The sequence below is a fragment of the Oxyura jamaicensis genome, chromosome 4 (genome assembly GCF_011077185.1).
Source record: "Oxyura jamaicensis isolate SHBP4307 breed ruddy duck chromosome 4, BPBGC_Ojam_1.0, whole genome shotgun sequence".
Taxonomy (NCBI): domain Eukaryota; kingdom Metazoa; phylum Chordata; class Aves; order Anseriformes; family Anatidae; genus Oxyura; species Oxyura jamaicensis.
In genome coordinates, this window is record NC_048896.1 from 25,360,845 (window position 1) to 25,385,133 (window position 24,289).

The 24,289-nt window shown below is 50.0% G+C and overlaps 1 protein-coding gene across 3 annotated transcripts; it reads left to right on the forward strand.

The window, feature by feature from the left end:
• The first annotated feature begins 778 nt into the window (after positions 1 to 778).
• Positions 779 to 23,460, forward strand: PRAG1 (PEAK1 related, kinase-activating pseudokinase 1). Of its 3 annotated transcripts, none has more exons than XM_035325787.1 (7): positions 779 to 1,006; positions 2,732 to 2,808; positions 4,126 to 4,519; positions 5,957 to 7,725; positions 15,541 to 15,692; positions 18,302 to 19,038; positions 22,140 to 23,177. In XM_035325787.1, the coding sequence occupies exons 3-7, from the start codon at positions 4,166 to 4,168 to the stop codon at positions 23,175 to 23,177; spliced, it is 4,050 nt and encodes a 1,349-aa protein (XP_035181678.1). In that variant the 5' UTR covers positions 779 to 1,006; positions 2,732 to 2,808; positions 4,126 to 4,165. The 3 variants fall into 3 exon arrangements, with proteins under 3 accessions (XP_035181678.1, XP_035181679.1, XP_035181681.1); XM_035325788.1 differs by lacking the exon at positions 779 to 1,006 and adding an exon at positions 1,667 to 1,831 and having other exon boundaries at positions 22,140 to 23,460; XM_035325790.1 differs by lacking the exons at positions 779 to 1,006; positions 2,732 to 2,808 and adding an exon at positions 1,667 to 1,831.
• Positions 23,461 to 24,289: the final 829 nt, after the last annotated feature.

Genomic DNA, 24,289 nt, shown 5'->3' on the forward strand with positions numbered 1-24,289 from the left:
TTTTATTTTATTTTATTTTATTTTATTTTATTTTATTTTATTCTGACCACAGGGAAACTCTCTATCAGTTTATGCTTTTTTTTGTCCTCCTCTTCTCGGGGGTTGTGGTTGAAGACCCTAAGGGCCTGAAGTCTCCACCGTGCCTTCAGGGTTTCTCCAAGCCTCGTTGCTGACTCAGCGTGCTGGAAACAATACGCTGGAAGAAATATGGCTGGCCAGGACACGCGGTCACATCTCAGCAGGCTTTGTATTCTGATTTCCACTAGAGATGGTCTTTTTATTGCAAGTTTTCTTGGCCATTGGTAAAATACCTAACTGAACAAGGATGAACGCTGTACTGGAGAAGCTCTGGGAGTTTGCAGCCACCCAAAAAGCTGCCATTCTTGATCTCAGACCTTGAAGAACAATATTTTTTTAAGGAAACTTCGAGGATACACTGTTTTCCAGCATCAGGCAGCACTGGGACATCTCAACCCCGCCGTCTTGGCAGGAGGGGCTCACGGGCAAGGCTGCGAGGTCAAAGCACCCGTGTCCCCAGGTGTATGATCACAGCAGTGCAGCTGATTTTCACAGCTGATTCCGCCCCCCCCCCAGCACATCAGTGCACTAGAGGTTTGTCGCGATTCATGCATTTTGGAGAGCTAATTTACCCTGGGTGCACTGGGATCCTGCCTGCAAACAGCACAGCAGGTTGATTGTGAACAAACGAGTGGTTAAGGACAAGCGGGAGGTGTGCGAGGCAGATTTCCTTACAGCAATGCTAAGGCAAATGAAGCAGAGGAGTCCTGTGTTGTCCTGTCTTTCTGCTTACTGTGGGGTTTCCTGGCTATTTTAGTAACCGATCAGAGTGAGGATTGAGAGCAGAAGCAAAGAGCAGGACTGGCCAGCCGGGGAGTCTGTGAACAGACAGGTTTGCAACCTGCGGCTCTGCCAAAGGTCCCCGAAGTAGAAGGATTCATTGGGCTGATCGGCTCCTGGGAGGGCAATTTTTTCCATGATGAGCACTGTGCATATCTCCCGCTTCTGCTTTTCTGTTTGGGGACTTGGATTTTCCATTGTGCAAGCCATTTTACCTTTTTAATCTGCTATTTTGTCCCCAAATGCGTGTCACTTGGGATCTTTTGTTGTACTAAATGAGAGGTGGCTTTAACGAGGATCTCTGTTCAGGCCCTGAACAGAGAAGGGGAGCACTTCTTTTTTCTTTTTATCCTTTTTTTTCTTTTTTTCTTTCTTTTCCTCTTTATTCTTTTTTTTTTTTGTTTTTTTTCCTTCTTTTTTTTTCTTTTGTTCCTCTTTTTTCCCCTCTTTTCTTTTTTCCTCTTTTTTTCTGTTCTTTTTTTTTCCTTTTTCCTCTTCTTTCTTTTTTATTTTTCCTTTTCCTTCTTTTTCTTTCTTTTTTTTTGTCCTTTTTTTTGTTGAACCCCCCTCCATTTCTGAGCCTTCCTAAAGCACATCCCAGACCCCACGGGGACCCACACCTCACCCACCTCCCCTCCGTGACCCCGCCCTCCCCGGCCGGTCGGAATTTAGGATTTCCCGAGGCGCTGGCCCCATTTTGGCACTGGGGAGCCGAACCCCCTCGCTCTCTCCCTGCACACCGCCGGTGTGTGCACGGGGTGCCACGCGTGGGTGCCCGGGGTGCTCCGTGCCGGGGGCGCGGCCCCGCGGGGGCGGCCCCGTGGGCGGTCCGGGGCGGGGCGCCCGCTGCCCCCTGCCCACGCGGGGCCGTGCTCGCCACTCGCCCGGTGGCCACCGGAGCTGGAGCCGGGGGACAGCAGCACGGAGCGGAGCCTGGTGTGTTCCCCCCCCCCCCCGCCGCCACGGGAGGCCGGTGAGAGCCGCGGGGCCGGGAACGGGCAGCGCTGGGGCTGGGGCTGGCGGGGGGAGCTCCGGGCCTCCGCCCCCCGGGACAAAGCCGGGCTGGGAGAGACCCCGCCGGGGCCGGGGGCGGCTCGGGGCGGCGACACGGAGCCCTCCGATGCGAGCTCCCGGCGGCACCGCAGCGGGAGCCCCGGGGAAGTTTCCGCAGCCCCCCGGGCTCCCGGCGGTGGGGTTTGGCCGGGGAGATGCGCCTGCTGCTCGGGCTGCGGGGAGGGAGATCCCGATCTGAGAGGGGCGCTTGGCAGCGCCAGCCATTCAGCCAGAAATGAGGAGTTTTTTCTGGCTCCCATCCCTCCTTTCCTCCCATGGATGTTTTTTTTTTTTTTTTCTTTTTTCTTTTTTTTTTCTTTGCTGGCTCTCATCAGGACACTTGTTAAACTTTGGGCATTGTCAGCGTGACTAGCTTCCCAATTTTCCCCATGGCATTAAGCATCCCTGCATTTCAACACTTCCATTTTTTTTTCCCCAGTCAGGTTGATAAAATTAATATTGAGCCATTTGGATCACCCCCCTGGCTCAGCCACCAGCCCAAACCCAATGGCAGTCCCAGGCTTGGTTAAGGGCTGGATGCTGCATACTAAATCTGAAAGAAAACAAAGCAGGAATACTGTAATATTTTTAAAAGCTATTTTCTTGCAAATATCACTAATCTTAGGGGTGTTGAGATATGTCCGAAAGCGATTTGCTCTCCTTCGGTTAATTTGGAGTCTGTGAAAATCCATGGAAAAAACTGTCTAAAACAGGCTTTTCTCTGAAAGTCTCACTCCTTTTATCTTATTTATGAATCCCATTGATATTGCTCTTCTTGCTGCTCTGTCATAAAACAGTTCCTAATTTATTGGCCTGCCAGCCTGCAGGTAATAATGCCTCACGTGATTGAAGCCTCCCTTCCCAAAGCTGGCGTTTGAGCTCAGATGATGCTTGCAGGTCAGTGGCTCTTCCCCCCTTCACTTTGTCCCCCTCAAGCTCTTACAAGCTCCCACCCCTTTAACTTGGGAGTGAATTGCCCGTGTTATTTATACGTTGCCTTTCCAGTGGTAGTGTCCAGGGCATCTCTGAGCCCCGAGGAAGGAGCCTTGGCTGAAGGGCAGGGCTGGATGGAGCAGTGTGCGGGTGTAAAGTTGTCTGGAACTGTGGGAGCGCTGAGGGATGGAGCTGGTAAATTTTGCTACGCTGTTGGGATCGGGGTGTGAAAGCACGCGTCTGCTCCGAGAAGGATTCCCACTTAGCTTTGCCTTTGCGGTGACCTGAAATTGGTTACATGGGGAAGAACTCTGCGGAGTGATATAGGGGACTTGTGTGCTGGGTCACCTGTAGCAGACGGCTGCAGTTCTCCGCCTCTAGTTGCACTTTCTGATCTTCTCTTCCCTAATCCCCTGCGCTTTGTGGGAGTCGTTGTCTGAAGTATCTCCAAAGTTGTTAGCTGCAGATAGCTACCGGCTGAGTGCAATCAGATCTGGCTGTGCGGGGAGGGAGGGCACAGGAATGCAGGAATGTCTTGGTCCTGGGGCATTTCCTCCTGGGGAAGGAAGATGGGAAGGCATCCTTGTGTGTAAGTAATCCAAGAGCAAAGCTCTTCTCCCCTTGCAAACAATGAATCATTTCAGCGAGCTGACACTGTTATTTGTGGCTCCTGGCAAACCAGATAAGAGCTTTTCTGCCAGGCACTTGCTCAAATCAGTGCCAGCCCCAGACTTGCTGCCTGCCTTTCTCCATTGCGGTGGGTGGGAGAGATGCCTTTGTGTACGACTGCAGGGATCACAGCGGAGTCTCTGGGAGAAGGAAGGCTGCTGCTGGTCCCTTTGGCTACGCAATCACCGAGTCTGGTGCCTGCATCTCCAAACCTCTTTAATGCCCAGAGGGATTGTGCCACTTTGGAAAATAAGTGTTTTTTTCCTGCCCAGCTTTGCTCTGCGGGGATGCAAACAGCTATTCCAAGACCTCTCTCCTTTACCCCCGATATAAGCCTCGCACGAGGCTGGTTCTACATGCTTGTTAAACAGGGAATGAAATCACATAGGAATGCTGCTTGTTTGATGTCTTCTCTATTACAGAGTTATGCTTAGAAGTTGGGGCTTTTAATGTGATTGTGTGGGCTTTAGCTGAGCTGTGAAAAAAAGCCTTGTAAACAATGAGCCTTTGTGATGAAGGCAGAATGAGCGTAATTATCACCTGTCCTATTAAAAATCTTCCCCTTTTTTTTTGTGGATAACAAAACTAATCGGACAGTTTGTGCTTTTCCAGGTAACCAGGTGATCTTTAAGAGCGGCTCCGGAAAAAGCCAATGCAAGATGAACAGCAGAGAACAGTGCAGGCGACACAGGAGGCTCTCGGGCTGAGCCGCAAGGATTTGAAGATGTCTGCGTGCAGTGACTTTGTGGAACACGTTTGGAAGCCCAGCTCCTGCAAAAACTGCTTCAGCCCCAAGAGTTCCCATCGGCTGCAGACACCCCCGGACGTGGGCGCTTGTGGTGTGCTCCCGAATGGAGTTAGGACCAAGGCTGAGAGCCCAGCGTTGGAAGACGAAGGCGTAAATACCCCTGTCTCAAAGCCAACGATTGCTGTGAAACCAACTATGATAAACTCAGATGTTTCTGACACGTGGGCGGATGTGAATATGAATGCAGATCTGTCACAGGTAATGATTAATCCAGTCAAAGCATGATTTCCTGTTACTTACCTCCTCTCAGGAGCTCTTGGAATATCTGTTAAAACGGTTTCCTTCCCATTGTTTCTCCTTCTGTTCTTGACTCAGGTTTTTAAGCCTATCTTGGCTTCCCAACATGTTTTTGGCTAAAGCTGAATGAACCGTTGCTTGCAAAAGGCACGTGCTAAGGAGCTTAAATGTGTTGTTTGCTTGGGAACTTGGGGATTTTAAATGGTGACATAAGGTTATGTGAAGAGATACTGGAGAGAAGTCCTGCCTGGCAGGCACTAGTGCTTTGGGCGGTGGCAGAGGTGCAAGCTCTGCCCCTACCCGCTCAGCTCTCCAGCTGGCTGATATTGCACTACCCCAGCCACGCAGAGCGATGTACGAGCTGCTGTTGCCCTGCCGGAGGCTCATGGTACTTCCCTCTCCCACCCTTGCTCTAGAAGAGAGGCAGACCGAACTGTAACAGGGCTCACTGGGTCTCACCTTTGCCTCCCGTTGCCCTGCCTTGCTCCTCTCCCAGGGATACAGACCAGGTGAGCGCAGGCTCCCGTTACTGGTGTGGTTTGATCTGCACACGTGGATCTTGCCACAGGCTGAATGTTGTGCTGTGGGAGTGGGGTTTGCAATATCCCGGCCCTTTGGGCTGCAGCGAGGTGCCATCCTGCAGGCAGGCGTTACCTCTGCCTCTCCCTTGGCAAAAAGGGGGCATGAGGACTGTCCCTGCTGCCCCAGGATCTCCTTCTGCTCTCAGGCAGTAGAACCGTGGTCTCCCAGAAAGCACAGGTTTACCACCTTGTGAATATCTACCAATGTCTAGCACGTCAGGAAAAGAGGGGCTGCTGTGGTACCCGTCCACCCATCGCAAGGCTGCACTTCCAATTTACTCTGTATTTTTCTGTCAGGTTTCCACGCTGCAAAACTAAGTCTGTGAGAGCTGAGTCAAGGCTGCCAGTCTTTTGAGGTGGAAGGACAATTTAGCAAAAATCACTCCCTTCTGGGAAGCGATACTGCTATCACGGGATAACCTGTGATAGTCCGTGCCAGTGCTTTGGAGTCTGCCACTCTGGAACAGCAGTGTGCAGTGAAACAAAAATAGCAGAGGGAAGCACAAAGATTCCTTCCCTCCCTGAATCTGTAATTGCACGGTGACTCACAGACAGGATGACAGGTTGGACGTGTTTCTGGCAGGGAACCCTTGCAAAGAGAAAGGGGAATGCCTCATTTCATTGCATTGCCATTGTTGGTAATGTAAGGGCTGCGAATGGTCCAGGAAGGAGTAGAAAAGGCTTATTGGCGGGGTGAGCACGGAGCAGAAAAAGGCTGCAAACGCCAGAGGATTTTCCTGTGGATCTGTTTATCTTTTTTGCTTTCTCTTTCATTTTGCACGTGCTGACGGTGTGCTTGTTTCTTTGGCCCCTGCAGGTCAGCTGGGGGATGGTTTCCGGCAAGCACCTTCTGCTGAAGTCAGGCGATGCGCAGCGGCTTTGTCGGGACAATTTTGGCAACGGCGGCGTGAGGAAGCCCTTCCTGCACAGCCCGCCGAGCGAATGCCTGTCCTGCTGCTCTCCCAGCTACTCCATGGTGGGCCTGCGCAGCCTGGAGGGTCGCGTGGAGAGGAACGTCTCCATTCACAGCCTGGTGCTCGTGGGGGAGGTGGGCAAGCAGGAGAGCAGAGCCAAAGATAAGCTGGCCCTGCTGCACCAGCCCCTCTGCCCTAACCCTCCTGCCCTGGGGGACAGAGGCGTCACCAGCTCTGCCAGAAACCCTTCATCCCAAGGGAGAGAAGGAGCAGCGCTTCCCTCAGAGGGCGACCATGGTCGCATCTCTTCCAGCTTCGAGGGTGAAGGGGGTGAGTACTGCTCCATCACAGACTGCCGCAGAGAGAGCCCCGTCTCGCGCTGCGCCGAGGGGAAGGGGGCCTGGTGCGAGAAGGAGAGCCTGGCGCCCCGCGGCTGGAGGCAGCGGGATGCTCCCGAGGCGGCCAGGCCAAGCGGCAGGGCGGTGAAGTTCAGCGAGGAGGAGCGCAGAGCTGCCAGCGTGGCTTTCTGCATTGCGAAAGAGCAGGGAGATCCCTGTGCTCCGTCTTCTGAGAGGAAAAAGTTGTCTCTCCGCGCTGAGGCGGCCGCTGCCTGCGCTTTGTGCCAGGATAAGGAGGACTGCCCTCGCTGTGGGGACCCAGATGTCACCGGAGGCACGAGCAGTCCCCAGCAGGCGCTGGTGGAGCCGCAGTGCTCCCGGCTTGCCGAGCCGGCCCGCGGCGACCCGATCTACGCGGAGAGCACCAAGAGGAAGAAAGCCCAGCTGAAGGGCCTCAGCGGACCAGCTAATGTGGAGAAGCCGGCCCACAGCCCTGGCACGGAGCAGGCTGACGGCACGTGGAGGGATGGTGGCTGGGCGTGGGGTGCTGAGAAGGAGTACCAGGACCCCACCACCCAGGTGGCAGCCAAGATAACTGTCATGACTGCGCACACGGAGGACGACCACAAGACCATCTTCCTCAGCAGCCCTGACTCTGCTGTGGGAGTTCAGTGGCCCTGCATCAGCTCTGCTTCCCACCCTGATTTTGGGACCTCGCCGCCCACCGTTGAGCCTGGAGAAGTGCTTCAAGCCTCAGGAAGTGAAAACGGACTGAGACTTCACTTCGCAGCTCCTACCAAGACCTTGGTTACGGAGAGCCCGGCCATCCCTCCCAAGATGTCCAAAAACAGCCAGCAGGGCAGCGAGGGGAGTTGCGTGCTCCCAGCCAGCTCCCCTGTGGCAAGGCTCGGTGACAGCAATAACCACGACGGAGCTGGTGCCCAGCTGCTGCCGAGGAGCTGTGCAGACACAGGTGTCTTTGGGGTGTCCCCTTCTCTGTGCACTCTCGTTAACGGAGCCTCTGCGGAGGAGTCTGGCAGAGGCCTGGCAGGCTTGTCCTACGACAGGAGGCAGAAGCACTACACCCTAACGTGGGCCAAGCAGTGCCGGATAGATGAGGAGGAGGAGGAAGAGGAGGAGGAGCAGGCGCTCTCAACCCACCCGTGGGCAGTGGGAGCTGAGATTGGAAGAGCCGATGCTGACCCTGTGGATGACTGCCCGATGATGGAGAACCAGACTGGGATCAGCAAATCGTTGTCCTTTGACTTCCCTAAGGACAAGAGCAATGGCATGGAGTTTGCACCACCACCACCACCACCAAAGAAGCAGTCCAGGTACTCAGCCTTGTGAGTGTGTGCATGGCTGTTAAGCATTTGCAGTCGTGATGTAGTTTGCTGCAGGGGTTGACTGACTGGCCAGCAGGCACTTGTTCTCTTCTTTTCCCTTTCCAATGTGGGCTTTCAGGGGTATGGGAGGTGAAAAACTGTCAGACCTTTGCAAATCCTGGTCCTTCAGGGCTGTAAGTTGCTGCTCTGGGTTGGAGTGAGAGCAAGGTCAGTATTTCCCAAGTCAGCTTGGTTCTGTCTCAGCACAGAACCGTGTTATCGAATGGGATCAAAAACAATGGGTTGCAAGGTCCTTTGGTATGTGGAACTGGGCAGCTTCCCCTCTTGGTTCTCATAGCAAGGGCTTCCGAAATCCTAATTTTCAGTTTGTCCCTAACATCTTTTTGCTTTAAAGGCCAGCACTTGAAGCTGTAGTTTCCCAGGGAGAGCTCCTTGCCTGCAAGCAAGTAACCAGAGCTTGTCTAGCGTGTGCTTCAGGCAGCCTTTCCCTCACTGCAGCTCTCCTGGGATTCAAGTTTGCAGGCAGGGTGACAGCAGGCCCTACACAACAAATGCAGGACTGCACTCCATCCAGAAAGGAAGAAGCTCTGCTAAACAATTAATTAAATAGGCTTCCAATAATTTATGTGTATTCAGTGACTGCAGTTGGGTGTGTATCAAAAAGGAAAAAAAAAAAAAAATGCCCAGAGGAATGAAATAAATTGGTTTCCCTTCGGGGCAGCTAATGGATTAGGCTGTCTGATCACAGCAGGGAGGGACACTTTGCATTCAGCAGGTGTTCTGCGTTTGCTTTGTTGCACACTTCGGTTTTGTTACCTGGAACCGTGCGTTGCATGGCAGATTCAACTCCGGCTCTTTGATCTAGAAGTTGAGAGAAAGGATGGGTGTCTGGAGAAGTTGCTCTTGGGGTCCGTGATCAGGCTTGTGCGTGGTCATCAGCGTTCACCAGTCTGAGATGGTGTTTGGGTTGGTGTATCCTTAATTAATTAATTAATTTAAGCACTGCTTTATTCTTACACCAAATTTTCAACTTTTTAGGGCTGGCTAATGCAGGGGACTTTACCTTTTTTTTAAAGTTCCTTTAAAAACAAACAAACAACAACAACAAAAAAACACTTTTAAAGTGTTTTAAATTGGCCAAGTGATGAACAAATCAGATTTCTCAAGGGCAGGAAGCAGATGAAAAAGAGGCTTTAGTCCTTAGTGCTGGGCTTTCTGCTGCGATGCCATGTGATCCCTGCTGAAGTCAGAGGAAAGAAAGAGTCCAGAGGCGAGCACACAGACGAGCTTTATTGCCTTTACAATCAGAGATGACACTGAGATGTGCTTTAGTCCTGACCCTGCAATCTTTATTTCATGGCTGCTGCTTGGTGTCCTGTATCAGCACGTGGCTCGGGGTCGTGTTTGCCACGTGTGAGGTGTTGTGTTGTGGGGGCTCAGCAGAGCTCTCATGACACAGCGCTGTTAAGGAGTGATCGTTTAGGAAATGTGCTGTCACCTGCTGAAAGTCTGGAGCTTTAACAGTGCCAGGTGGCTGAGGTAGGTGCTGGCATTGCTCTTACCCTCCGTGGCTGCAGGCGAAGCTTTGTGCTGGGTGTAGCTGCCTCCTCAGCACCTTGACCCCTGCAGCCAGGCCTCAGGGTGCCTTGCTCAGAGCACAGCCCTCCCTCTGGGAGCAACTCAATCAGATGGCGGGTTTCACAGGCTGCTCGCTTTGTTTGCTTGCTTGCTTGGAGGGTGCTTGTGTTTTCTTCTGAGCGTGTTCACACAGGAACTGGGGTGTTGTTACTTGTACGTGGCAGCGGGAGGGATGGCTACGTGCACGACTGCCTAAAACCACCACGGTGGGGTTGTTACCTTGGGCAGTCATCGCTGGCATCTTCATCTCCTGGTGTGACTTGCCTGGTGCTGGGGGAACATCTCTGGTGTTCCTGGGCTGCAGCCACGTGCCTGGAGAAGGGCCGACATCCTGCACGCGGAGGTGACCCTGAGACACGTTCATCCTCTCATAGGCCTGGGCGTTGTTCATACTGGAACATGTGCTTGTCCACGTTGGAAGAACTGCTGATTAATTACTGTCACACTGTTGTAGTCCCTTACAGAGACAGGGAGTGTTAGCCCAGGGTGTTCACTAGTGGGACAACTGCAAAGGCCCCTTTGGATGGGTGTAGATGAGGCCAGTGTAGGCATCGTGGTGGTGGAAGTGTTGGGGCAACGGAGCATGTCCAGGCTCCATTCAGCTGCAAGAAAGATGTACAACCATCCTTTTTCCTTTTAGATCTCAAGCTGTAGCAATATATTTGGTTCCGTTTATATTTGGTTTCACAATGCCTGCCTGTTTGCCTTTCCTAACTAAACTTAACCGCTTTTAAATTTTAAAGAAAATTTATGTTTACATTCAAATTAGTTTCAAAGCAGAGAAATAAGTGAATATGTAGCATGTTAAAATTCTCCTTTTTTGTTGTTGTTCATCCTTGCTCTAACAATTAGAAGGAAAAAAAAAAAATAGAGGGTAAATTCCTGCCAGGCACTGAGGAAACTCTGGTTTTGCTGTAAGCTATCTCCTAGAATGGCTGAAGGAATGCTTTTGGGGAGTTCTGAAAGTGGCACCCAAAAAGGCATATAATAGATTTGTACCTGTTTCATCTCTCTGTTTCTTTGTATGGTTCTTTTTCCTGCTTCTTTGAAAGATGACAGATATTTAAGGCTTTCTTGGTCTGAAATGGGATAGAAAATGAGTCAAATTACAAGAGGAAAGAGACTGGAAAGGGAAAATGGTAACTGGTCTCCCTCCAAAAGCTGGGAGGGTAGTTGGATATGGAAAGGGCTAAGCAGGGGATCTAGGATCCCCAGAACTTACATGTACAATGATGATTTAGATGGTCTTTGGTGAGAAAGAGTCTAGCACAGCCTTCAGTTACTTGGCACAAAAAGTGAATCCTTGATGAAACTTAACACTTTGTTGTGCAGCGGGTGAGGTTAAATGATCCTCAGGTTCCTTCCAGCGTGTCAGCCTTAATTGTTTATGTATATTATGTGCCTCTTAAACAAAGGAAATGGTGCTGCCATTTTGCATTAGCTCTTGAGCTGGTTTTGTCGCAATTAATGCCACCTTCAAAGGGCAGTGCTGTAGGTGTCTTTCTAGTACCATTCCCGAGGCACCCGTTTCATTAGGGATCTTGGTGTGGATGTGTACTCTGGTGAACAGAAGCAAACTAGCTACATGGTGCTACTGTGGCAGTACGAAGTGCAATCGGAAGTCATACAGGTCCCCAAATTTGACCCTTTTCTCTGTGGTCTCTATGACTGTGAATGACAGTAGGGAGTTGCTTTGAACAAGCCAGACTTATTTTTATAAAGAAAAAATAAATCACAAATTCTGGAGTCTATTTTAAAAAGTACATAAAGCAAAGAGCTAGTATGGCTCATGCAGGAGAGAGCATCCCACTCCAGGACAGGGAGGTAATAGGCCTTTTGGATTCCCCCTGAGTTTTTTTTTGTTGTTGTTGTTTTGTTTTTGTTTTTGTCTGAAACTAGTCAGGAATTTCTCACGTTGCTTCTGCCAGTGGATCACTTTTGAAGGTTGTGACTTGTTGGACAAGTCTTTTGGGAGAGATTGACTCCCGTTTTAAAAGAAACAATCTCTTTTCTTTTTGTTTCCTGTCTTGCCACTTAAAAAGTATGGGGTTGGAAATCAGATTGCTTGTCGTCTTCACCGCATTGGAGCATTCAGTGATTTCATTGTTGACTCAGCTATCGTTAATTCTGCTCTCCATATGAATTTACTCCTGCATCCAGGGGCAGATAATAGAATCATAGAATGGCTTGGGTTGGAACGGGCCTCAAATCACCCAGTTCCAACCCCCCTGCCATAGGCAGGGATGCCACCCACTAGATCCGGTTGCCCAGGACCTCGTCCAACCTGGTCTTGAACACTTCCAGGGATGGGGCATCCACAACCTCTCTGGGCAACCTGTTCCAGTTTTAAAGAATCTGTCTCCTGATAAGTCAAAAAAAAAATACTGTAAAAAGTATGGGTTGAGTCACCCCCAAGGGTATAGATTATATGAACATGCCACCAATTGTATTTTTTTCTGGGCGTTTTACCTTTAGTGTAAAAGGGATAGGAAGATCTTTAATAGCTACACAGATAAAAGCATTCAGATGACCTGACCACAAAAAGGTTTTAGATGGGATGCTGGTATTAATGGGGTAGAGGATGCTTAGCTTTTTTAGATTGCTTGGTTTGCCTAAACCAGAAACAAAGTGGTATAAAAACAGCTCCCTGGCACCACAGATCTGCTCTACCACCTTGCTAATGCCCACTTGCAGCAGTGGAGGGAGGAAGAAAATATAATGATTCCTGTTTCATGATAGACAAGCATATGGTTTGATGCTTCTTCCTGTATAATAATTATGCCCGGGCATGTGTGGCTGCAATGTAGTCTGGCTTTTCTCTCTGCTGTGCATTCGTTCCAGTGCTTTACTTTGGGAAGGGATGGTCCTGTTCACGTTTGCACCGCCTTCCACTTGACGTTCCTACTTCTCTGTTCTTGAGGGGTTTGATGCTCCTACTCTCCTCCATTCACGGAAGCATCTGGAAATAATGTGCTCTGCTTTTTGGGTCATCAGGCATTTTTTAATTCTTCCAAGGCCAGGTGAGTTTAGTGTGGGTTTAGCCATCTCCTTAAAGGAGAAACAAGGACGTTGCTACGCTTTCCATCACCACAGCACGCAAAGAAACACGAAGCATTACTCCGCCCTAGCAGGAGGTGCAGCATTGCAAATGACTGGTGTCCTGTGGCAATGTTACAGATCTCCAAACCACATATATATATATATATATATTTTACAAGACCACAATTTTCAACCTTGGTTTGTTTTAGGCAGGACTGTGGGAATCATTTGGAAAGCCAGTTAGACGGAATTGTTTAGGATGGGAAAACTGGTGAATAGTGAATTGCAGGGATTGCCTAAATATGTTAGGATGTCATGTGGAGGATGTTGAATAAGCCAAGTGTGTTTAAAGCTGCCAGAATAATTAGGAGAGCTGGAAATCCTGTCTTATTAGATTATTAGATTGAGAGCTGACTCTTTTGTGACCTGCTCTTTATGTGCTCGCACTCAGTGGAGGCTCTGGTGCTCTTCCTGAAGCTAGCACTTAACATTTAAAGTGCTGAGCACAGACTGAGGAAATGGAGGTGGATTACCCACTGCAACATCTTTCTGAGGGGAGGGGAGCCCACACGTGTTAGCAGGCAATGGGGGACAATGCCAGTGATCTCTTCACTGTGCTCTTAACAGCCGTGCATGGCATGAACGAGTGCTACAAAAGGAGGATAAATAAGGATCCCACAGGTTGTTGCAGTGGTCAGTTGCTCAGTTCTTGGAGTGGATTTTGTGTTTTCAGTAATTCTTTGGGAAAGCGATTGATATTTTGATCTGTGTGCTGTCTGGGCTTTGAGGAGCTCATAGGAAAGGAGGGAGATTTGAAGCAGAGATATTTCCAGGCGCTATTAGCTGGCCTGGCCGCAACATCTGAAACAAGAGCAGGATGTCGTTTAAGCGGCGAGCAATTTCTATTTTGGTGCGACCTATTCAGGAACTGCATTACATGTAAGTCAGAGCGGTGCAGGGAGGAAATGGTGCTCTCCGTACGTATGACTTCACGGCAGCGTCGGGCTCAGCAAATACAGCAGCCAGGATGGTGCTGGCAGATGCAGTGTTGTGCCCAGGTTGCTTGGAGGAATAGGTGGGGCTGCGCGGGGTGGACCTTGGACCCTGCCGAGCAAAGTCCCGTCTCTGCCCGAGTGCGGGAATGGTAAGGCAGCTCCGTGGATCTGTGTTTAAGTGATGGGGAGGAAACAGAAATGCACCAACTTTTTCTTGTGTGTGTTCGTGTGTGTTTGTGTCTGGAGAGGGGGAGGAACGTGTCAGGAAACCTCTCATCTGTGCAAATCAAGACCGGCTCTGTCCTAAGATCTCTTTCTTTTCTTATGGATTCAAACACTTCCTTGATTCTTACCAAGTCAGACAGGGCACGCGCATGTCTGTGCACCCCTTCGCTTTTTCGCTCCAAGTTACTCAAAGTTAAGTTTCTGAGCAAGTCAGTTATGGGATAAGGTTATATAGTTCATATATATATATAACTGTATATGTAGTTTGATTTAGTATATGTAGTTTTATTTAAAAATAAAAGGACTAGACTCCAGTTGGCTGTTTTCAACAGCGTTAATCATAACAGAGCTAAAACAGAGGTAAAAACCTCAATGTCTCTCACTTGCTCTTTCCTTTTTTAAAAAAAAAAACAAACCTGTCTTGCGTGGTGCACGTGAAGTTTTGTAAATCGTCCTCGAGAGGCTGGCTGTAGTGACCAAGTGCGTGTGGAAAATTCATCACTGGTGCAAGACCAAGGGCAGCGTCCCTGCCGAGTTGTACCTGAGGTGGTTTTCCGACCCTTATTTTGATCAGCCCCCGAGTATTTTTAGAATGAGCCTGCTCAGGCAAATGAGGAAGTCTGGCAGAAGTTTCTTCCGGGCTTCTCATACATGCTGCTCTCCATGTGGTTGTGTGGACACGAGAGTAAGTGCTTTGTCTGGACGCAGGATGAAACGTTTCTTAATCTTAAAATAAAGCGCTCGTGGCATCTGCTGTGCTTGGGGATTTTGGAAGAGGAGGGATTCTGCATGTGTGAGCAGTGTGTCACCAGAAAATAGTTGTGCATGTCTTTTGTTTGTCTTTCTCAGCAGCCGCTCAGCCGTCTGATTAGGAAATGCCGGATACCTTCCAGCGAGATAGCTGGTGGAAGTTATTTTTCTTTTCTTTTCCTTTCTTTCTTTTTTTTTTTTCTTTTGCAAGTCTTCCACTAACCTTTTTTGCATTCTTAATCAACAGTGCGTTGAGTTTTATCAGTTTTAATTAAATAAATGTGGCAAATAACCTCAATGGGGAGTTTGAACTGTACCAAAGCTAGGGGTATTTGTGCTCTGGTGTGCTGCCTGGATTCGACAGTTCCTGTTGTTCTCCAGGGAGGAAAAAAATGAGGAAAATACAGGGAAAATTCATTGTCTCAGCAAATAGTCCTGCTTGCCTACAACTGATCACTTATATCGTGGCTCTGGCAGTATATAAGGGCAGCTTACGGTTCAAGGATTTATTTACTTTAGATGGAAGCTGTGTGGAAAACAGTAGGTCTTACCCTAAAAGCTGCACGGTGGGTCCTGCGATTTGATGTACAATTGTCTTCTGAAGAGGTGCTTCATTCTTCAGTTGTTACGGTGGTGCACAGAGGAGAAAACAGCTGCTGCTGATAGACTGCGCTTCTACTCATGCCTGCACCATGCAGGAGTTGGGTTCTGGTGCCCAGCATCAACTTTTCCTCCTGTAGAACAGGAGGACTGATGCTGCTCCCTTCCATTGAGTTTTACTGGAGGCAAACGTTGGTGGGTCCCCGCTTCCTGGTGGCAGTGGCCAAAACGTGTGCTAGAAATGGGAGGTTCAGACTGGGGCTGAATGCTGTTGGCTCAATGGTTCTCTCTCTGCTCAAGCACAAGTGGTTTGCCAGGGGAACTGGTGATTTGCAAGGCCGTGAGCTGCTTGATGTCAGTGGAATACGATCTCCAAATGCCAGAGAAAGGGGGGAAAAAAAACGTACAATGAAATACTAATGCCTGGTAAGACTGCAGTGTCTGTATGAATATGTGGGGACCAAGCTGAGGCTGCTCTCAACTTTAATTTATGTGCACAATTGCATGTGTGGTACCTTTTACTGTCTGTCTCCTGACCCTTCTGTTTTGTCTCTAGGCGCACTCTGAAAATGAACCCGAATAACGCTGAGCTGGCCAGCAATAGCTCCACCGAGAGCCTCAGCCCGCCTTTCCGGAGCATCCACGTCAGCTTCACGGCCGGATCCACCGACAGCCTCAGCTCAGACACGCAGACCGGCAGCGATGGCAGTAAGTGACCCACTGAGTGTCAGAGAGGTCGCATCAGACCTGGGGAGGAGATTACCCATTCTGAGTCCCACTGCTGGTTCCCATCACCTGGTTCTCCTAGTAACCCTTCGTCTGTCTACTCTCACCCTTCTGTCTCTCGATGCACTTAGGATGAACATGGCAGAGCCAGATCATCATGTTGTTTTTTTTTTTTCCCTTTCATTTGGCCAATACCAAAATCCATTTATCCATCTCGTCTGGATCAAGCCTCTGTCTGAAAGGAATTGTGCTCATTCTGCTTGTGCTTCACGTGTTGCACAAGGCCACAAGTAAGCTCTCGTGGAAATCCTCCACAGATTTGAGGAGTACCAGAAGGAGTCTTGTGCTAAAGGTGATCTCTCCCTCTCCTTGTGTTCCCAGTTGTTTCTTGAAGGGGAAAAAAAAAATCTGCCTGTACTAGTTTCAACTGAGATTAAAAAATACTTACTATGAAGTCACTTTCTTCGTAAGAGTGTAACTTAGACATGCACTAACGTGTTCGGCAGCTCAGAAAGTATTTCCTTTGCAAAAGTAATCTTCGTGTAGTGGAAGTTCTGTCTTTCCAAGAGCAACAATGTGCAGCAATAAAATTAAGAGCCAGAGCTCTGGAAAGTCCATTTTTTCCACTGCTAACTTGGAGTCTGAGAATGAGACTCTGCCAGGAAATTGTACGTGGGGAAGAAAAACTCACATATTTTGGATCTTTACTTGCTGGACATAAAAGCAATTTGCTGTCAAAAATGATACGGAACAACAGGAGTTCTCTGCTTCCACTAGCAGATGCAACTGTTTAAGCTCATCTCAGGAAGGTTGAGCTTTAAAATGAATAACCCACGTGTGATTTCTTTTTCTGGTGTAAGCAAGCAACTATGCAGTCAGTCACTGTGTGAAGTGAGCTCAGATTAGGTGGCTGTGCTGTCAGATGTGAAAATATGGGGGGATGGGATAAGCCCCATCCCATCTTGTGCAGAAGAACCCTACGCTGAAGGTGCAGAGCACTGTTAGGAAAGTTGTGAAAAGGTTTTAATTGTTACCCTGTGCTTGGGGCAGAGTCCATCGGCGTGTAAAAAAGAGGTAAGAGCACTTTGACATTTGTGGGCTGTGCATGTGGACTGGTTGCCAAAGGTTCTGGTGCTACTGTTTGTTCCCTAAGCCTCCATCAAATAATTTATCCTCTTGAAATGGCGCTTCAACTGCATATCCTGGCAGAAGTGCTGTTCTTGGGCTGTGTGCTGAAGAATTTCTCTTGGTTGCGTCTTCTGACAAAGCCCCTTGGACTGGAAGTGGCAAGAGAGATGCCCTGCTGAATGACTCCTGTCTGCAGGTTTGACTCCTGTCTGCCAGTGTTTCAAGGGAGGGACCAGGCAGGGTATGATGCAGGTGTTTGGTTTTCTGTTAAAGCTTGGGGTGTGCAGATGAGCATCTCTTTTGGGCTGCACAGAGAGCAGCTTATAGCTCCAGTGGCGGGGCGAACAAGGCAGGCAGCTGGGGAAAGGCCCCAGCAGGCTCAGGGAGCTCAGCACCAAACAGCTGGTGGGCAGCTGGGACACGAGAGGTGTGCTGATCCCCACCATCTCCTACAGAGCTGTTCCTGAGCATGTTGTCAGAGATGGGGTGCCAAAACCGCCTTGAATGGAAAGCTTATCTTCCACGGGAGCCGCCAGTGTCTGGGGAGTCTCAGATGTGGTGGACTGCAGCAGGAACATCCAGGCCACTTTGGCAGTGGAAGCGATGTGAAAATTGGTGTCGTCCTACCGAGCTCTGGGGGAAAGGAACTGGGACAGTGTGAGCTGGCATCTGCTCTGGTAGCTGAGATGTAGTGGACCTACCCCCACCGTGGTCATCTCCGGCAGCGAGCAGCTAACAGGGATTGCTGTCCCAATAACTGTCACTTCTTTTAATTGCCGCTTCAGATCCCCACCACTCTTTTCTCCCTGACCTGACGGTCTTGCTATCTGTTTCAGTGTCAAATCGCCCTTTTCCGCTTTTGCCCTCTTCTGCAGCTGTGTTACCTGTCTCCAGCCTAGCCAGGGTAGGAAGGCAGAGAGATCTGATGTAAGCTGGGGGACAGCCAGCAGGGAGGCCGGATTTTTTCAGGAGGGCGGAGCTGGCCAAATCCCAGCCCTTACCCGGTGACCCTTACCCAACGTGAGGCAGAGAGACAGGTTCAATATCCTTCTTGGGCAGCTCTGGCCGTGCTGAAGTCAGAGGTGTGTGCTGCGTGAGTCACTCTTACCACGCTGTGCTGCTCAGGCACCGGCTGGCAGCTCCCAGGTGAAACAGGCTTTGCTTGAGGGATCGCTGCCAAATGAGTATCCCCCGAGTGCTTCATTCTTACTTACCTCCTCACGGCTGATGTCACAGCTTAAATATTTGCCCTCTGCCAGCTTTTACTGCCATGTATGCAGTTCATAGGAAAGCAGTTTCAGGTGCGGGGGGGGGGGGGAAGGAACATTTCTCTAGTTAGCTGTTTGCAGCCTGCTTTGCAAAGCTGCTGTATTAAACCAGGTTAAAGAGAGCTAACCTCTTCAGTGTAACTCTGCCTCCACGAATGGATGAGTCAAACCCTGTTGTGTCTTGCTGTCTCCTAGGGCACTCGTCTGAGCCGAACCACTCACCCCCTCCAGCTGAGAGCCAAGTGTTTCCCCCTGGCTCTTTCCTTCCTACCTCCAGTGACGATGCTCCCTCCGCTGGCCCCAGCTGCCCGCCCCCTCTGCCCCAGAAGAAGACGGTGAGCAGAACGGTGTCCTCCCCAGATGGCTTTTTTGGGGGACAGGCATCTTCTGGCAGAGCAGCCGGCACTGCCAGCCCCAGGTTGAATGTCAGCCACTCTGAGAGCAACGTCTGCCTCCGGGAGGAGTCTCCCTTCATCCACCCAGCCGGCCTGGGGGGCCCCGGCACCTTTTCCTCTTCTGAGTCCCTGGAGAAAGGCTCCAAAGGAAACAGCTACTGGGGCTCAGCTACCAGCAAGAGCACGGGGGCCTGCATGCCCAGCAGAAACCTCCAGTCCCTCTCCTCCTCGCAGCTCAGTGTGTCCAGCCAGGTGTCGTCGAGCTCCAGCCTCCATCTCCACAACCTCCTGAGCAACATTGACAGCAAGGAGGGGGTGTACGCCAAGCTGGGGGCCCTCTACGCCGAGTCCCTGCGGCGCCTGGTCGCCAAGTGCGAGGACTGCTTCATGCGGGAGCAGAAGAACGAGCTGCGCTTCAGCGAGAACAACTGGTCGCTCTTCAAGCTGGCCTGCAACAAGCCCTGCTGCGACTCGGGGGATGCCATCTATTACTGTGCCACCTGCTCCAAGGACCCTTCAACCACCTATGCTGTGAAGGTAAGCCTGCTCCCAGAACAAGCCTGGATACATGGCTCATCTCCACCTCCCAACTCCAAACAGCCGCGGGGTTTGCTTCCCACAGCAGAGCTGGGACTGGTCTACAACCCAACCAGTTACTCTCTAAAAAACTTTGTGCAAATGCTGTATTGTAAACTCAGCATAGTTCACTTCCGACAAACCAAACTGCTTAAAAACTGCTCAAACGACAGCCTTTTTCCCTCCCCCTGCCTTTTAAGGGGAAGGTCTGACCCAGAAACCATGTGAGTGCCTGTACTACTGAAACTACAGGCTTTAAGATATTCCAGGTCTCAAATAATGAAAGTCTGATCTAGAGATGGTGTGTAAGGTCAGGTTCTGAAATATATTCCTGTAACTGTACAGAATCCACGTTTGAAATGGAAATGTGGGGTGCGATGGTTCAGCTCTCTGAAACCTAGATAAATAAGCTTAGGCAACTTGTTTCATGAGCATCCCATAGATCTGGGGTTCTTGATCCATGTTACTACTTGAATACAGAGACTTTTAACTTCTATTTGGACTTTAACCTAGGAGAAGTTCATTGCTGCTTCCTCTTCGTGTTGTTTTCAAAAACTAATTCCCAAACAAGAGCTGCCAGAGATGCATTAAGCAAGAAAAAAAAATCTACTGAATTGTTTACAGAATTACAACCCCCAAGGGGAAGTCTTAGTGAAGTGATAGCTTTAAAGCCTTAAAAAAAAAAGATTTTCTAAAGGAAGTAGTCAACCCAACGGGGTAGGGGGGGGCTTTGAATAACCAGAGTTGAATGCCCCAATACCTCTAGTCCAGCACTCAGAGCAGCAAATTTGACTTATGTCTAAATGCATCAAAATTTTCCTCCAGAAATCTCAGAACTGGTCAGCTCCTTTTCAGTATGTGGTTCCCTGTGGCGCACACACACCTTTCGTCTTGCCAGCCACGTTGGGTGTGGTTCGGTGGCACTGCCTCTACTGCTGTAGTGGATGAATTACGGCCAAGGCAGAAACACCACATTTCCAGTCTCTTAATGGAGCTGCTCTTGTGTCCCTGTGTGCTTATTCTGTGTTCTTGGTACTCTACAGAGCACCGCAATAAAGCCCAAACCAGCCCAACAGGGCTGTACTCTGCACCAGCATAGTTATGCATGTGGTTGTGTACGTGCACTCACACGTTTCTTGCAGTGTTCCAGTGTGCTACCTTTTTTTTCGGTAGCTGGAATAGAGAATACTTACAAAACTTTATAGCTGGCTGACTTCTAACTGCCCCTCCTGGATGTGATACAGATTTTCTGACATGCAAGAAATCACAGAGCAGTAGTTAAAATAGATGGGCAGAGGATCTGACTTGAGCCAAGGGGCCAGCTGAGCAGCCAGAGCCAGGGTTCAGGCTTTGTTCAGGCACAGATGGATATGTATAAAATAGTTAGAAGGAGCCAGTTATACATTAAATGGCTTTAGAGGAATTAAGCCAAGATATGCTCCACTCCTTGGCTTCTTTCTCTGCTTAAGGGTGCACGACTAAGCCGGCCTCGGGCTCCTTCTTGGAGCCTGTTGTATGGAGGATGCCTCTGGTGCAGCCGAAGTCATGAAGAATGGCTGACTGGGGAAGATCTCCCGGACTCCATTTGGTTGCACTTATTCTTCCAGAGGCTCCTCTTTCCTTGGTCCTAAATCTTACACATCCCCCTTACGTGGGGAGTAACAAGCAAGTTTGTGCAGCAGAGGGCTGGAAGGCCTCCTCTGCCTTTGGAGACCTTTAGCATTTTATTGCAGCCCACTGTGTTAATCTGTAGTCTGTCCAGCTCTCCAGAGATTATCTTTCCCCTAAATAAGCATGAAGCAGCAGCAGGGTATTTTTGTTTAGAAGAGAAGGGGCACTTCAAACCCCTATTGTCCTATCTCTACACGATCATCTCATCCGAGTGAATTACCTGCAAATGCCTGGGTTCAAACCATTGCTAGCGGAGTACAAAAGCAGCCTGTTTCTCCAGCTCCTCTCTATTATTGCATTTATATTAGCTTGGAGGCAAAATTGATTTCTTGTCCGATTTTGCACGCACACCGTGACTGGCAGTGGCACGCTCCGGGGTTTGAAGCCTTTTATGCTGAGTTTCAGCCTGTTGTTGATTCCTGTGGTTGAGATATAAATACATCCCTAAATAAAAGGGGGGGAAAAAGAAGCGTACAAAAGAAATGCCAGAAGGCCTCGCAAGCTAATGGATACTCCTATAACAAACCTGGTTTTGGGTTTGTGTTGTCTTTAATGCAGCCATAATGCTAAAACACAGAACAAAATGAAGACAGAGTCATGCGAGTTCAAGAAAATCTAGACTGGTTATTTGCTTTTTTTTCCCCTTGAGTTTGCAGCGCTCTCACTTATTCCTAAACCTGTTGTTAGCTTCCACTTTCTCTGTAGACTTTTCCCCCCCTGTGCTGTCCCCCCCTGTGGTTGGTATTCCTCAGCCATTGATCAAGGTTTTGAGAGAGGTTAATGAGACAAGGAAAATAGTGTTTGAGGATGTGAAAGGAGCTTAGGCCCAGAGAAGGGTTAGGTGGGAGGAAAGTGATGGAAGTTTCTGTCCAACCGTCGCTCCAAACAGGGCAACCCTTGTAGCCAGGTCAGGTTGCATGGGTCCTCATCCAGGGGTCCTCATCCAGGCAACCATTTCCAGGCATGGAGGTGACACATCATCTGCTACAGCCTTTGCTGTTCCCTCTGCAAAATGTCTCCGGGGCTGTAGGGGGATCTTGCTGGCATATGTGACATGCAAGCTATGCCACTGCAGTTGGCAATGAAACAAAATCTCCAGAAGTCACCTGTGGGCAGGCTGTCTTCCTCCCTTCATGCAAATGCTGAGCATCACCTGGCAAAGGAAGCGTGCCTAGAAACGGGACCCAGAGGTCTGGTTGGGGTGCTGCCAGACAAGAAGGATCCTCAGGCCAGGAGATACTTTAAAGTACTAAAGGAACTAATATGCACCCTGCTTCTACTAATATCTTAATGTCTTCAAATCCCAGCTTAACGAACTACCTCTGAGCTTCTAGTCTACGCCTGGTCTCTGTCACTGATGGATAAGATTTGTCTGTGGTCTCTCCTTGCAGATCTGCAAAAGCCAAGAGTCCAAGGTGGCCGCTTCATACTGCAGCCCCGCGGTGCCAGTCCACTTCAACATACAGCAGGACTGTGGGCATTTTGTGGCCTCCGTCCCCTCCAGCATGCTGCTGGCCTCAGATGTGGAGAAGAGCGTGCCTGGGGATGGTCTCCGTCCCTCCCGCACTGCCAGCGAGCACGACTGCGTGGTGGTCATCACGCGGGAGGTGCCAAGCCAGACCACTGCTGACTTCGTGAGGGACTCGGTGATGCTGCACCAAGCCAAGCCTGAGCTGTACGAACGTCGTGTTTGCTTCTTGCTCCTCCAGCTCTGCAACGGGCTGGAGCATCTCAAAGAGCATGGCATAATCCATCGTGACCTGTGCCTGGAGAACCTCCTGCTTGTCCCCTGCAAGCCCCCCATGAGCTGTGTGAAAGCCAAAGATGACAAGCACTTGCCCCGCCTAATCATCAGCAACTTTTTGAAAGCCAAACAGAAACCAGGATCCGGAGACTCCAAGCTGAAGAAGAGTCAGGCCAGGCTGGCCCCGGAGATTGTGTCAGCTTCTCAGTACAAGAAGTTCGATGAGTTTCAGACTGGCATCCTCATCTATGAGCTACTGCACCAGCCCAACCCCTTTGAGGAGAAGGTGCACCTCAGGGAGCAGGAGTACAGCCCCGAGGACCTCCCTGCTCTGCCCAGCCTGTCCATCTACTCCCGGGGGCTCCAGCAGCTGGCCCACCTTCTTCTGGAGGCAGATCCCATCAAGCGCGTGCGGATCACCGAGGCAAAGCGGATGCTGCAGTGTCTGCTGTGGGGTCCGCGGAGGGAGCTCACCGAGCAGCCCCTCAGCCATGAGGAAGCCCTCTGCCAGGTGCTCCAGAACTGGGTGGACATGAAGCGTGCCCTGCTGATGATGAAGTTTGCCGAGAGAGCCGTGGACACGGAGCGAAGCGTTGAACTGGAGGACTGGCTGTGCTGCCAGTACTTAGCGTCTGCCGAGCCGGCCTCCCTCTCGCACACATTGAAACTGCTGCAGCTGCTCTGATGCTGGACGTGTCTCAGGGGCAGCTGTGAAAGGTGCACAGCCCCGTTATACGGGAGAGGCTTGGATCTCAGCTGTGAGCATGTGCTCCTCTCCTGTCGCCTGCTCCGATCCGCGTAAGACGTTTAGTACCTTGAGTACAGATAAATTGCGAGCAGGCAAAACTGGGAACCTAACCCTCTTTAGGGGGATTTTTTTGTTTGTTTTGGTATGGTAAGTCTGTGGACTAATAAATTCCTGCCCGTGTGTGTGCATGTTTCTAATGAACACGGTGCAGTTGAGTTGATTTCTGAGCCTATGGGACAGTCCTTTGATCTCCACCCCCTAAAGCCTCACAGCCTTTTTGCCTGGAAACACCACTGATTGCCAGAGTGGGCAGCAAGGAGGAACAGCTGGCTTATTCTGCCAAGGGGTAAAAACAATGCATTCAGTGCTCCTTTGCATGGGAGAGACAGGAGGTGCTTTCAAATTCATTTGTTTTGACATTTTTTTTTTTTTTTTTTGCTTTAAAAACAAAAATCACTGCTTGTTTCTGTATTTTCTGCCGTGGCAACTAAGTATCACCCGCCTGTTGCCTGCTCTGGATGTTAATACAGGATTGCCTTCCTGTTTAGCATCGCTGCCTTTGTGAAGGGGTGAGAGAGCCAGGATGGGGCTGTTCACAAAGATGATGCTGCATGCTGGGAATTACCCCTTGTGAAGTTAATGACATGGAAAATCCCCAATTCACCTCCAAGGCCCTGAGGAAGAAAGTCAGGGCCAGGCTGCTATGCTTTCCCCATCCACCCAGCTTATTCCCTTCACCTGGTAACTCACCTGTCCCTTGTGCATAGCACGCATTTAACCCCTTTATCAAAAGATTAGCTGGCCTGTGGGAGGCTGGTGCTGCTAGCCTCTGGTCTGGGAGGCTTACTGCTGCCTGGTGCATTGTGCCGATGCATTAGAAATGCAGAGGGAGAGCTGTTTGCATTGTGAGCATGTTCTTTCAAAAGATGTAGCACAAGGGAAGAGGGAGAAGCTGGCCTAGCTCCCTCCGTCCCCTTTCTCTCTATTGAGACGTGTGACAGCCACCTGGCTCGGTGGAGAGGCCGTGTTGCTGCTGACTTTTCAGGCAG

Bases quoted from the DNA above. Each gene is read 5' to 3' on its own strand.
- PRAG1 (XM_035325787.1), top strand. From the start codon at position 4,166: ATGCAAGATGAACAGCAGAGAACAGTGCAGGCGACACAGGAGGCTCTC. The intron at 7,726-15,540 runs GTACTCAGCCTT...TTTTGTCTCTAG, and splicing joins CCACCAAAGAAGCAGTCCAG to GCGCACTCTGAAAATGAACC. The intron at 15,693-18,301 runs GTAAGTGACCCA...GCTGTCTCCTAG, and splicing joins GCAGACCGGCAGCGATGGCA to GGCACTCGTCTGAGCCGAAC.